Source organism: Eublepharis macularius, chromosome 2 (assembly GCF_028583425.1).
Source record: "Eublepharis macularius isolate TG4126 chromosome 2, MPM_Emac_v1.0, whole genome shotgun sequence".
Taxonomy (NCBI): domain Eukaryota; kingdom Metazoa; phylum Chordata; class Lepidosauria; order Squamata; family Eublepharidae; genus Eublepharis; species Eublepharis macularius.
Window position 1 is genome coordinate 33,043,813 of NC_072791.1, and position 14,186 is coordinate 33,057,998.

At 41.9% G+C, this 14,186-nt stretch overlaps 1 protein-coding gene across 2 annotated transcripts in view; it reads left to right on the plus strand.

The window, feature by feature from the left end:
• CCDC88C (coiled-coil domain containing 88C) overlaps window positions 1-14,186 on the plus strand; it is a 146,555-nt gene continuing 132,369 nt past the window's right edge. For both annotated transcript variants that reach the window (XM_054970923.1, XM_054970924.1), the window contains exons 1-2: window positions 1-189; window positions 2,435-2,535. In XM_054970923.1, the coding sequence (XP_054826898.1) occupies window positions 130-189; window positions 2,435-2,535 (161 nt within the window). In that variant the 5' untranslated portion in view covers window positions 1-129. The remainder of the gene's footprint in view (window positions 190-2,434; window positions 2,536-14,186) is intronic.

Below are 14,186 nucleotides of genomic sequence, written 5' to 3' on the forward strand. Positions count from 1 at the left end.
CATTGTTCCCCTCCGAGGCGGCTCCTCCCGGCCGGGCCATGGGCTCCTCCGCGCCTTTGTTCCCCGCCTGAGCCGTCGCGCGAGTCCCCTTTGGCCAGCCCAGGCAGACGCGGCCCTCCTCGGCCAGCCATGGATGTGACCATTTCCGAACTCCTGGAGCTCTTTCTGCAGAGCCCCTTGGTGACCTGGGTGAGTCCGCGGCGCGGCCGCGCGCGCTTGGCACTACCGCCGGGAAGCCTCGCGGCGGCCGGGGACACTTAAGGCGACCCGCGGCCCCCCGGCGGCACCTGGGCGGCCGCCCCCCACCCAGGAAACATCCGTGGGGAGAGGAAGAGAGCGGCTGGGCGCGTGGGAAGCGCCTCGCGCACCTGGCTCGCGAGCGGGGTTGAGTGAAGGGGGCGTCGTTGTGTGGTTGCGGTCCAGAGAGGGTCGCTTCGGAGGCTTTGCAAAGCGGCACTTTTCCCGACTTTGGCTTGAAGCTGGTCTGACTGCGCCGGGGTGGCCGAGTCCCAAAGGAGTGCATAAAAGAGTGTGCTCTGTGGAAAGCAGGCGTCCATTACTCTCAGGCGCCCTGCAGGAAGAGTTGCCTTCAGCTTGAAGGGACGGGGCGGTTCGGTTCGGGTGCCTCGTGCATCCGTCTGCTGTCCTGCCTAAAAAAAACCCAAGAAACTTAAAAAATAATAAGCGCTTGAACTTCGTTAGGATGTTTCTGATACAACACGTGTTCTATACAAGTAACACTTTTGGAAGGAAAACGTATGCGGCGCTTCTTCAGCTGTATACAGTTAGAAGCTCCAGTTGGCCGAACCTTTGCAGCTCCTAGCGTAGGCGCACACGGTGATGTGAACGCAGTTGCCGCACACGTGCAGGCCTTCTGTGGCTTGCTAGTTTTTGCACGCTTGCCATTTGGGTAGGGAATCGATTGCCTTCTCTTGCTCGTTTGGCGTTGGAACTTATTAACAAAAGGGTGTAGCGCATTGTAAAAAGAGTGTCCTCCTGGTTGCATAAAGGTCGTATAGACCTCTTTGTATCTAGAATGATGTGTGGTGGGGGGGGGGGGAGACGATTTTGAAGTAAGTGCTTCTGTAGTATATATAGTTTATGATATGGACTTTGTATGATATGGACAGGGCAGTTTTATTCTTCTCGTGATTGACCAGGTTCTGTAGATTAAAAAAAACCCCTCTTTTTGACACCATAGGTGTATGTGGGACAAAGAAAACAAACTCACTATAGTGTTGTGAAGAGGGAGAGTAGCTTGTGCCCTTGTTCCCTTGAAGTCTGGCACCATTCATGGATTGATTGTCCCTGTTGAAATAAACGGGACTGAAAAACGTTCAGTATGGCTTGCATTGCTCCCATGAGGCAACCAGTCTATCTCTACTGAAGCGTTTTTTTCTCTACACCAAACAGTGTACAGAAAGCAATATAAGCAAGCAACGTACCTCATGCCACACAGTTATCTCAGCCTGGTTATAGCCAGAGGCATTTCTAGCAGGGGAGGAAGGAGGAAAGATTTTGCTAGCAGTGACTGAGAATACCATTTGACCTGAGTTTTCTTCTGTGCTTTACAGGTATTTAAGCCTGGATGTAAGCAAAGTAAGAGACTTTGGGTGGGAACTAAAGGACCCTTCGTTTTTAGCCTGCTTTAGTTAGTCTCCTGAATTGGCATCTGCCCAGGATGTGTTTGCTTTGTTTGTTGAAATTGCATTATGTGTACTTCCTGACTTGTATTGTGGAAAGTTCTTTAAGCCCCTTTGGCTCTCTTTGGAGAGGGAAGCAGCATAACAGTGCCCCAATATTTATTTGAATGAATGAGCGCACGAGGATGGGGCCTTTTCTGTTGTGGTACTGAGATCCAGACATTCCCCCCCCCCCCAGTTTATCTGGTGCCAAGTGTGTTGTTTTTCAGGGGTCAAGCAAGACCATTTTGATTTTGCCCAGGATTTGGGATAAATTTCTCTCTCTGCCTTACAGTGCAATCCTAAGAAGAGTCTTAGATTGAAGTAACTTGTTTTATGATTTTACTGTTATAGTATTCTACTATATCGGCTCTTAAATGTTTAATGCCTTTTCAGGTTTTATATTTTTATCTGCTACTTCTGAGTGTTTCATTCTTGCTCCATTATACTGTTTAGGCTTTTGGTTTTCCATTATTGGTGTGTGTGTGTGTGTGTGTGTGTGTTCTATTGGACAAATTTAAAAGCTTTGAGAATATTTCTCATAAACCTTCAAGCAATGGGCGTTGACACATTTGCACAGAGAAATTAAGTAGTTTGGAAGATTCTGAGACTTGGCTCATTGCTATTATGTTAGAAATGATGGATATTTCTTCTGTAAAAGAGCGGCCACCTTCCACCTCTTCATCTGTCTTTACTATTGTGATGTTTTAATGGGAGTGTCTGTGGTCTAAAATAAGTTTTCTTTCTAACAGGTGAAGACTTTTGGACCATTAGGAAATGAAAATGGAGAGAAACTCGCCATGTACATGGATCTGGTGGATGGAATCTTCCTGAACAAAATAATGTTGCAAGTGTGAGTTCCAATGGAAGGTGGAAATGGGTCACTTTATTGGATCTATTTATTTATTTACCTTATTTGTAGTTGCTCTTTCTTGTTGAGACTCAAGGTGGATTACAAAATATAAAAATCAATTCAAACAAACAACAAAGGCCTTCAGTAAGCAATGCAATAGGACTAGGATTATAGGATTAGAAAACAATGCAAACATAAACACGCTCTTAAGCCTAAGGCATGACATATATTGTAATGCAGAAAGTGGGTTACAATAGTAGAAGACAACACACAGCAAAAGCAAGGTGGTACAATAAGCATTGCAATAAACTGCAATCACATTCCATTATAAAAGTGTATACAACTATTCTTGAGCTATGTTATTCTTTTAGATTTGATAGAATGGAAGCACTTCTGTTGGAAATCAGAACAATTGACCAGACCCTGTTTTTTCCCCCTTGGAAAATTAGTTGTGTTGTCTCTAATTTGTGACCAACAATTTGTCTGGGCTACTGATAAAGGAGTTCACAGCATATATTAATTGTATCATTGGAAAAAGTAAATACAATGTTGAACCACTAAGATATGTCCAGATGAAAGGACTTGTGGGTCAACACATAAAAAAGGGAGACCCCATTGTAGAGCACATACTTAACTTGCCTAAAGTTCCAGGTTCAAATCTTGGTATCTCCAGTTAAACGATCCTGTGAAACAGGGGTGGGAAAGATCCCTGGAGAACTGTTGAGGTCAGCATGCTAAATACTAGGCTAGATAGATTAGCATGAGGCAGTGTTATAGGCCAAAGAGATGCTTAGGTTGTGCTGTGTATATGTGTTTATGAGAGGTGTAGGATTTCTCTCTACAGTTCGCTTTTAAAAGAGAAAATGTTTCTGGGGTGGAATAATTCTGCACAGGCCAACTTTAAAAACATTTTAAAAACTTTCTTGTACTATATTTGTTGGCCTGTCAGGAAAAAAAGCAAACACTGCATCCAGGTGCAAACTACAAAGCTTAAATCTGACAATTTTAGTGGTGTATCATTTGCACTGTGATTGTTCATTGCAGGCACAGATCTCCCTAGAAATTAACCTAAAATGGTCATGGAGGGAGGGAGGGAGGAAAGACGGTGTGGTGTCTGGGGAAATGTTAATGTGTGTATAAGTAACCTTTTTTTCTGAGCTCAGTTAAACCTCGCCTGACCACATCCCTTCCTGTTGCTGAGTTTGACATGATGAAACAACCTGTTTCATATGATGGGTTGAAATGAGTATGTCTTTTGAAGAAATCACTTGACCTGTATTTTAAGTCCTGTTTTTATTTATATATATAAATCTACATATTTATATATAAATGTATATATAAATACAAACAGGACTTAAATATATGTAGGTGCTAAATGTTGTCTTACGTTTGATGTACATTTTCGCAGCTTTCTGGCGGTGCAAAGTTAGCCAAATGCAAAGCTTGTTTAAGGCAGCCTGGGGCACCTTGACAGAGCTGGTTTTCTTTTTCCTTTTAGGGACTTTCTTCATGCTTTATAGGCAGCGCTGGCAGTGTGCCTCGCTGTGCCTCCTGATCAATGAAATTAAAACCTTTCTCCAGAAGGATTGAGTCTGTTTAGCAAGGAACCCGAATGGTGGCATTTGTGTCTGTTAAGCTTAGCTCTGCTGCAAAGGTGGCCCGTGACCTTCCTTCTTTTCTGACTGGCCCTTCAGATTATTTTAGGCAGTTACTGTGTTGCCTGTAAATCAGAGAAGGATTATTCTTTCTCTCTCCGTCTCAACTGGTTTTTTTTTCTGTCTTGTGGACTTTTCAAAAGACAAGAATCAAATGCAGCCTCTTTGGCTCTGAGGCCTGCTGAAGAACTGTCCTTTTAAAGTATTTGGTTCAATGACTTCTTGCACTGAACCGTTGCCAAATTTGATAGCTTATTTTGTGGCTTGTTAAGATTCAGTTGGCATTTGACTACTTTTTTCTTTCCCATTTGTTTATTTAGTTACTATTGTTGTTTATTTAAAATATTTGCATACCGTATCTCCAAAACATGTGCCTGAGCTGATTTAAGAGAATAATTTTTTAAAATCAAAATGAAATAATCACCTCAGAATCAATTAAGCAGCAATTAAATATAAAATTGTATAAAAACCACATGCATCAACTGGAACAACTGAAAATAGGAGGATCTGGGGAGGGGCTGTGGCTCAGTGGAAGAGCCTCTGCTTTGAATGCAGGAGGGTCCCAGGTTCAATTCCTGGCATCTCCCATCTTAAAAGGATCAGATGGTAGGGATGTGAAAGACCTTTAGGAGAGCTGATGCCAGTCTGAGTAGACAATGCTAATCCCGATGGACTAATGGTGTGATTCAGTATAAGGCAGCAGCCTCATGTCTGTCATGTGATCTTAAAATGAACAGTCCATAAAACCCTCAACACTAGAGAAAAATGTTGTTGCCAATTATTGCAGTCTCTAATCTGCCCTTCCTGGGAAAAGTGATAGATCAGCAACAGCAGACCAACTCCAGATCTTCTTGGATAACTCTTGTGCTCTGGACCCCTTTCGGTCTGGTTTCAGGATGGGGGAGAGACAGTGCTGGTGGGTCTGGGTGATGTCTGTCATTTGAATGTAGACAAGGCCCATTTGTTGCTCCTTATGGATCTGTCTGCAGCCGTTGATACAGTAGATCATACCAATTCTGTTGAGTTGTTTGGAAGCAAAATAAGTACCTTCCACTGGTTTTAATCATTCCTCATGGAAGGGACTCACAGGTTCACTGTTAGAGACCAGCTGTCTTCAGTGTGGGATAATCTTCGGTGTGGCATCCCCTTTGTTATTTGGTCTCTATGTAAAGCCTTTAGGAGGAATCACTCTCCCACTCTCCTGACATTCTGCATACTGCAAAACTGATTTATTCAGGAGGGCTTTTTTTACACAGGTAGAAGAGAAGTGCTATAATGAAAGGGTTCAGAAAGATGCTTTGATAAAATAGAGGGGCTGTGGACTATAGTACTGTGTATAGTATGTACTGTCTGTTGCTGTAGATTCGATCCTGCTATGTAACTTCTGCAGTGTTTAATGTGTCATCTTAATGCTTAAGCTTGGTTTCAGCTCTGATTTCAGATTTCTGCTATCCGAACCTTCTTACTTTGTTTATTGCATATCCCATCCTATGGATTGTATTTGACTTGTACTGTGTAATCCGCCTCAAGGCACAGTGAGAAAGACAGATTAGAAAGTCAATTAAAATGTCACTGAATTTTTCTAAGTATTGGCTCTACTGAGGGCCAGTGAATCATAGAACCATAGAATTGGAAGGTACCTCTAGGGTCATCTAGTCCAACCCCCTGCACAATGCAGGAAATTCACAGCTACCCCCCCCCCCTGACTGCCCCAGTGACCCCTGCTCCATGCCCAGAAGTGAAATCTTAGTGCCAGAAGTGAAATCTTAGTGCCAGCTGTAATCCACCTCAAGGTATGAACTTGGTTCTTTACGGCAAGTTCAACCCCATCCAGAGTAGCTTATATCTAGTTCTGTAGCTGTCATCTCCACCCAGCCAGCTGTACCTCGACCTTACCTGCATTGAGCTGCAGTTTAGCAGCTATCATCCAACCAGTTAATAAGTCCACTTACTGATTGATTGCACCCATTGTCTCACAATATTGATATGGAAATGAAAGAGGTAGTTGCTTGCCATTTGCATATTTATGTCTCTTCTCGCTCTGGATGACCTGACCAAAATGGTTTCACGTAGATGGTAAATAGCATGGGGGGGGGGAGGGAATAATTAAGCCTGGGATTCTTCAGCCATTACAGGTGTGAATTATTTTAGCAAAACTAAGAAGATTGCTAGTTACTACTATTCTCTCTGTACTTCTTTGTGTTTTACATCATTACATCTCACCCTGCATTTCATGGCCTTTTGACCCTGCTGCTTATGATTTCCTTTATAACCTCCTCCCATGTAAATGCCTACCTAGTGAGACTCCATGAATCTAAAGAAGTGGACTCTAGTCCTTTAAGGTATCACGAGATCCTTGTTTCATTCCCACCAAAAGGAGCTGAAAATGTCTTTGTGAAATTGTCTTTATTATGTATTTTTTTACAAATCCTTGTCCTATTCAGCCAGTCTGGTGGAATGCAAATCTCATGATGATCACATGGTTTCATACCTAAAGTACGTCCTAAGGGATGGACTTTTTATGGTTACCTATAATTGTAGCTGATGCATTGTGGCAGAACTGTGTGTTCAGCTGTGATATGGGGAAAGTAATGTTATTTTTATTTATTTGCTGATAATGGTTTCTAGCTGGGTGCAAATGTTCCCCATTCATCTTTTCTCCCTTTACTGTAAAGTAGTAATAACATCAGTGTACCTCACAGGTCTACGTTGAGAGTTGTGGTGCTGAGTCAGATTTAAGTCTGCACTTTCTCACCTTAAAAGATAATAGTTCTTTGTTCAATAAATTGTTCATTATATAGTTTTTGTATGTTGCTGTTATAACCTAGCGGTTAGACAACTTGTCTACTTTTCTTGCTTCATTAACTTCATAGTTGTTTGCAGGTCTCCTGACACTAAAAAAGATAAAGCTAATTGTAAAAGCCAACATAGTGCAGTGGTTAGTGTGTCAGACTAGAGTACAAGAAAATGAGGTTTAAATCCTTACTCTTCCAGGAAGCTCACTGGGTGACTTTGGGCCAGTCATACTCTCTTAGCCTGACCTACTTCACAGGGTTGTTGAGAAGAAATAGAGGAAGGAGAACAATGTATGCTACCCTGAGTGCACTGGAGGATGGTAGGGATAAAAATGTACTAAATAGGTAATTGATCCATTTGAAAGGGATTTCTAGAACTAGTAGATGGAGACTCTCTTGTGTAGGCTCCCGATGTTATATTAATGGAAGCACTGGTAGCAGATTTTAAATGTGTGTAGTTTTTAAAATAATGTTGAGCAGTATTTCTTTCACCCTCCTAAGAAACGTGTTTGAATATCTTTATCTCTTATAGTCGATGTGGAGAGTTATTTTCATCTCATTGATCTCACCTGCTAGATTCAAGTTTCCTGTTCAAGAGTTATTTTTGTCTAGTTCATTTTTGATAGCCAGGCAAGGGCCTGGCACATAGTTTTGTGGGCTGTTTGTACAGTGGTGCAACTTGTGGTTAGATATGAACTATGAATAGCCTTGTGGTAGCTTTGGAGCTTGAGGCAGGACATTCCTGTAGGCTGCCTTACTGTTGTGGTAGTTGTTCAGCCTGCCTATCTAGTCTTTTTAATTAATGGTTTTTTAAGTTTTGATGGACTAGGTGAGTATATCACAGTGATGGTTTGTGCATATATTTGAGTTTAGGGGAGGGGAGTGACTATCAGATTATATAAATAAATGATTAAATGTGGTTTATCTAATAAATAAGGCTTCTGAGCTCATAATCAATTCAGAGCTGGAACCATACCTCTAGTTATCCCCTACCCCCACTGATCAGGATAATTAAAATTGACTAATGTATCTTGCCTGTCCTTGTCATAAATCCGAACTGAGAGCAGAACCACAAGTGACAAAAGGCACAGATTGGACACTTGTCTGCTTCCCTCAAGTTTTGATGGGAAATGTAGGCAGCTTGGCGGAATGTTGGACAAGTGACAGTTGAAAAGTCCATTGGACAGCAGTCGGAGAGCCAAGCTGCAAGACCAGGATGCCTACATTTCCCATCAAAACTTGAGGGAAGCTGACAGGTGTCCAACCTGTGCCTTTTGTCACTTGTGGTTCTGCTCTCAGAGTCTTTGTGGTTAGAGTGTTAGACTAGGATCTGGGAGAGTCGAGTTCAAATCCCCTCTCTGCCATAGAAGCTTGCCGAGTGTCCAAAGGCCAGTCATATACTCTATAGTAATAATAATATAATAACATTCAATTTATATACCACCCTTCAGGACAACTTAACACCCACTCAGAGCGGTTTACAAAGTATGTTATTATTATCCCTATAATAATCACCCTGTGAAGTAGGTGGGGCTGAAAGAGCTCTGACTGACCAAAGGTCACTCGGCTGGCTTCAAGTGGAGGAGTGGGGACTCAAACTGGGTTCTCCAGATTAGAGTCCTGCTGCTCTTAACCACTACACCAAACCGGCTCTCTCAGCCTAAGCTACCTCTCAGGATTGTAATGAGAATAAAATGCAGGTGAGAACAATGTACACTGCTTTGGGTCCCCATTGGGGAGAAAGGTGGATGTAAATTAAATAAATAATTTTAGATGGTTGCCAGTAGCAAATCTGTTGGTTAAGTATGTGTACCCATGCCATGTAATACACAAACTTTGAACAGTGGCTTGGATCCTATCAACAAGTTCTGTGCATGCTAGTTAATCTGGCCTATGGAATACACTTCCTCTTCCTCTCAAAGTTCCATTTGTGCAAAAGCCCTTTGAAAAGCAGTGATGAAGGAGAAGTGGCCTCCGTGACAGAGACTAGTGTGTAAGGAAGTCATTCATTGGTTCTAAGCAAATGGAACTAAACTGCATTTAAATTGACAGATTTTGAGTGTAACTCTTACAGCACATAATAATTCACATGAAGCCATGTTGCTGTGTCCTTAATGCTGACTAACCAACCAGTGCAAAATGAGGATTGGAGTTAGCCGTTTCTTTTGCATCTGATCCCCTTCTTTCCCCAAGAGGCATGCTGTCACTGCCAAGAATGAATAATGGAGTCTTGCTCTCTATGAATTCCATATATCTGCTTTATTCAGTTTAGCGGGGCTCAGGCCTACACGTAATTTCTCTGGGCACTCTACAAATTCATAACAAATACTCTCAGTCTCATTCCATGCATACAAACTCTTGAACTATGGAAGAAAATATGTTTGTTTCTTGAAACGAAAGTCGAGTGGCATCTTAAAGACTAACAAGTAACATTTATTTCAATATGAGCTTTCATGAGTCAGAGCTCACTTCAGATATGTGGAAAGGAAATCATTTGGGAAATACCTTTAGGGGAAATTAGTGAAGGTGGGGGATGAGGAGTTGAGGTAGAGAGAGATTTGGAGTGAAATTCTGAAATGATACAGATACACATCATGGTAAAAGGCTTACTGCCCATGCAGGGACTCTTGCCTCAGTAAAGAATACCTGTTTCCTTCTATGTTTGGTCTTACTAACTGGTGCCTTGTACTGCCCATAAGACCAAAAGCCTGCTGTTTTATCTTCTTTATCAGCACTGTCTTCACCCTCGGTTGGCGATTCACACCCATGCTATAAACCAAAACTCCCGCTATCCCCACCCCCACATGTAGTTTGGTAAACAAGGTTCTCAAGTTACTCACGAGCCCTTTGCTTTTGTGCCTTGAAATTCCAAAGGAACAGTGGGAGACCCTGAAAAAATGCACTCTCTCAGAAAATTGTGGCGTCTCTTCTTTTAAATGCTTTGTGTTCAAATGTTAAGATGAAGCAGTATCTCAAGTGTTTTTGTGGGTGGTATCATGGGTAAAGTATCGGATTAGGACTGGGAATACGCAGGATCATCCATGTTTGAATGATGTTGGCCAGAAAATGGGGGAAATAAAACACACAGCCAATACAGATCTCCTACCCCACCAAAGTTAAAGGAGTAAATACATAAACAGTACAAACCTCCTCACTTAAAATAAATCCATCATTTCAAACACGTTTAGCCATAAAGGTTATTATAGAGCCCGTTTGGTGTAGTGGTTAAGAGCGTGGGACTCTAATCTGGAGAACTGGGTTTAATTCCCCACTCCTCCACTTGAAGCCAGCTGGGTGACCTTGGGTCAGTCACAGCTTCTCAGAGCTCTCTCAGCCCCACTAACAAGGTGTTTGTTGTGGCATAATAATAACATACTTTGTAAACAGCTCTAAGTGGGCATTAAGTAGTCCTGAAGCGCAGTATATAAATCGAATGTTGTTGTTGTTGTTATAGTTATCTTGGACAATCAGTTTCTCTCAGCCTCACCTACCTCACAGGTTTGTTGTGATGAGAGGATCATAAATGTTGTCCTGAGCTCCTTGGAGGAAGGGCAGAAAAAAAGTGCGGTCTGTAGTGATATGAAGAAGTCATTCACAAGACAGAGATAGATAGTGAGAAGTTATTCTTCCCATGAAGTACTACAAGTCTTGGTCATCCCCAAACTGTTTACCAACTGATTCAGGAAAAGAAAGAGAGAACACTATTTCACACAACACCATGTAATTTGCCTGCAGTTGATTGGCTTGGTTGGCCTTAAGAAACCATTAAAATCTTTGGAACTCTTTTGTTACATACATAGCACCTTTCTTCTTTTTTTTGACTCTGTTCTAAGACCTTCCAGAAACTTTTCAGATATGTACCTCTGTGTGTTCTCTGGTTTTAATAGTATTTCTGGCTTTTAAGTCGCATTAGTGTTCATTTGGTGGCATGCAGCTCTAATGAATGGTTTTAAGTTTTTATTATGTATGTGTTTTTTTTCTGGATGAGACTTTGGAAACCTATAGCTGAGGATGGATGAGATACAACATAATCCAAATTCATGGAAGATGAGGCATATCATTAAAAAGTGTTTTCAGAGACAGAATGTCTTTCCTTTCATCCCATCTCTCTAGTAGAGATGCTGAGGAGCATGGTCAGTGTTGCAGAAGGAGCTTTGATCTGAGCCAGTAAGGCAATCTTTATATGCTGCTTTTCATAAAGTGCTCGCACACGTATTTACCCAATTAAGATTGAACAGAAGAACAGCAGGCAAACTGGTGCCTGTAAGGCAATCTACTATTCTTGTGTCTCTGTCAGTACCTGTATTTAATATTTTATAAACAGCTTCTCAGGTGTCAAGCTTGAAAAGCTGCACTTACTGTTTTTGGAATTGCCTCCTCCCTACTTCATAGTCTAGCCCTATTGGACCAAAAAAAAGCTAGTTGTTAACTTGTTTAAAATTTGTTTTAGATGTTTATATCCCATTTTTCTGCCCACTGGGGTCTCAAAGCAGCTCATACTGTCCTCCTCTCCTCCATTTTATCCAAGCAGCAACCTTGTAAGGGTAGGTTAGGCTGAGAGGGTGTGGCTGGCCCAACATCGCCCAGTGAGCTTCTGTGGTAGTGTGGGGATTCTAGTTCTAGTTCTTACACTCTGATTACTATTAAGTAAAATTGTTAATACACAATAAATGCTGGTGAAAGTGCATGGCCTGGTATCAAGCATACACAGCCATTCTTAGGTCCCTTTCATATGGGATCTTTAATCCACTTTGCTTCTGACGGATTTTTAAAGTTTTTACTCACCTTAAGGAAAATGCTGCCCTCCTGCAGTTATCTTGAACCTAGGTTTTCCAGAACCTGTTTTGCCCCATTTTTTGTGGTGTTTTATCCTTAAGGTGTGTGAAACCTTAACAAAAAAACTGCTTTCCTTCAGAAGCCAAAGCAGAAGGAAGCTCAGTTTTGCCCATAAATCTGAGCCATACAGGTTGGCTGGATCTTAAAAAATGGCCCCCCTCTTCTCCCTCGCTTCCCCTCTCTCTTACATGTGGTGGAGTGACCGTGGCAGTGATTTCGGAGTTTGATCTGGGAATTGTGGATAATATGTGGATTTGCAAAATGCTATATAAGAGTATATTTAACAGAAGAATAGCCAGTAAATGCAATGCTGGTCCATCAAATAAGGACAGCTGGAAACATTTATTTATTTACTTTATAGTCTGACTTTCTTTCTGAGCCTCAAGGTGGATTACACAGTGGTAAAATAATGCAATCAAATCCACAAAACATCCAACAATCGATGCTATCGTGTTGGGATCACAACAATCAGAAACAATGCAAAAAAAAGTATCAGTCACGAAGTGCCATGAACAGTTTACTACAAGGGTAGAAAATAATGGAGTAAAAGCCAAGTAATGACTGAACTTTGACTATTAATAAGAAGACCCGGATGCTGTGAGGTCACCAGTTGCCCATCACCCAACAAGTTTTTATTTCCCAGAGACTGAACAGGCATGAAGTTAGAAGAATGCAGTGGTATGGACCAGACGTCAAAGAAGTAGCTGTACTGTTTCATACAATCTGGCCTAATTGCTCCTTTTCCTTAAAACCTCTAATCTATAAGCCACAGATTTTTTTTTGTAAAAGCCCAAATGGGAAAGGTAAGCCTGTAACTTAAAAGAGTTTGGAAGTGTGATGTAGTTCAAATGTGCTTTAGCCTCCGATGAGGTAGAAAGCATTTGGAACTGTCCCCCAGGGAGTGCTGGAGTTCCTTGGACCTTCATAGAAACCTTCCTTAATCTGAATATTGGCCCCTGAAAGACTCTTACAGTGAAATCCTAAGCAGAGTTACTCCAGTCTAAGACCACTGAAATCAAGATTTCAACGGGCTTAGACTGGAGTAACTCTATTCACTGTTAGTCTTCCTGCAGTGTGCAGTCGCAGAGTGAACTGGATTTGTTCCAAGTCATGCTCTCAGTACATCTGATCTGGGTAAACTGGGGTGGCCAGGGCTCCTGCTCAGGCTGTGCCCCCACACATACGCCCCAGAGTTCCCTGGATTCCATGGTTAGACCTGCAGAAGTTCTTCGGCTTGCAACTTTCTTCCATCGTATTACTCAGGTGCCATTGAACTATGCCCCGTGTAGCTTTGGAAAGAGGTCCCTGATGAGGATAGTTTGAAAATCATTGTAATAGAAGATTGTACACACCTGTTTGAAAGTTTATCTAAGCCTGCCAAGAGGTTGGTGCGATAAAAGCGATTATCTCACCTGTTTGGTATTTCAGTTAATCTTGACATTTTTAGCACAAAGGTTAGATGTGAAGCGTTTTTTCCATCATGCCCTTCCCAGAACATTACAATGGTATGATTACGTGCCATAGAAAATCCGCCATCGGAAGTCACTTATCTTTCACTGCTGTAGTACAACAGCAGGTGCCAGACATCCTAAACCTCAGAACTCTTTTTCTGTTTTTCTGAATTGGAATAAACTAATAGGCACTGGTTCTGCTTAATAGCCTTGGTGTGCAAACATTCACATTTCCAAAATGTTCTTTGGAAAACACCTTCTCTACTTGTTCGTCTGTTTTACCAAGTTTAGTCTCTTCATCTTAGCTTACACATCCCCCAAAAGGCAAACTTGATAGTCTTCTAAATTGGAAGTTTTTTGATTGGATCATGTACTTCCCTTTTGCTTGAGCAGTTTAGTCCTACATTGTGGAGTACATTCCTCCAGTGCTGGCTGCTTTCTGCCTATGTAAACCACTGTGTCCTGCTTGAGCAGACGGTGCCTGGTGCCAGAGGAACACATTCCATCCACAATGGAGGACCACACTTCACAAGTGGAAGGATAGTGTAAGCTAAGGATTTGGGGTAGATTCCAATTACTCCTTTTCACTAAGCAAGGAGTCTCCTTCCCATTGGAGGAAGACTCCTTGTCTTAGCAGGAGGGACTTCTCGGATCCAGCCCTTAAAAAGGAAGTCCTAATATTTTAATGCTATTTGTAATTTGGCATGGAATAAATTACGGTCCGCAGATAATGTGGCTTGGTGTTAAATCTACCAGAGGTTATATTCACATGTGATTGTGAGTTCAATTTCTGTTTTGTATTTCAGGATATTGGGTTATAGGCAACTGAAAGGCAAGAGTATTCTGTATTGTCCAGGGCATGCTTTTTTGTTCATAGAGCCTCTGAAGAAGGCAGAACTTCCACAGGCACAGCT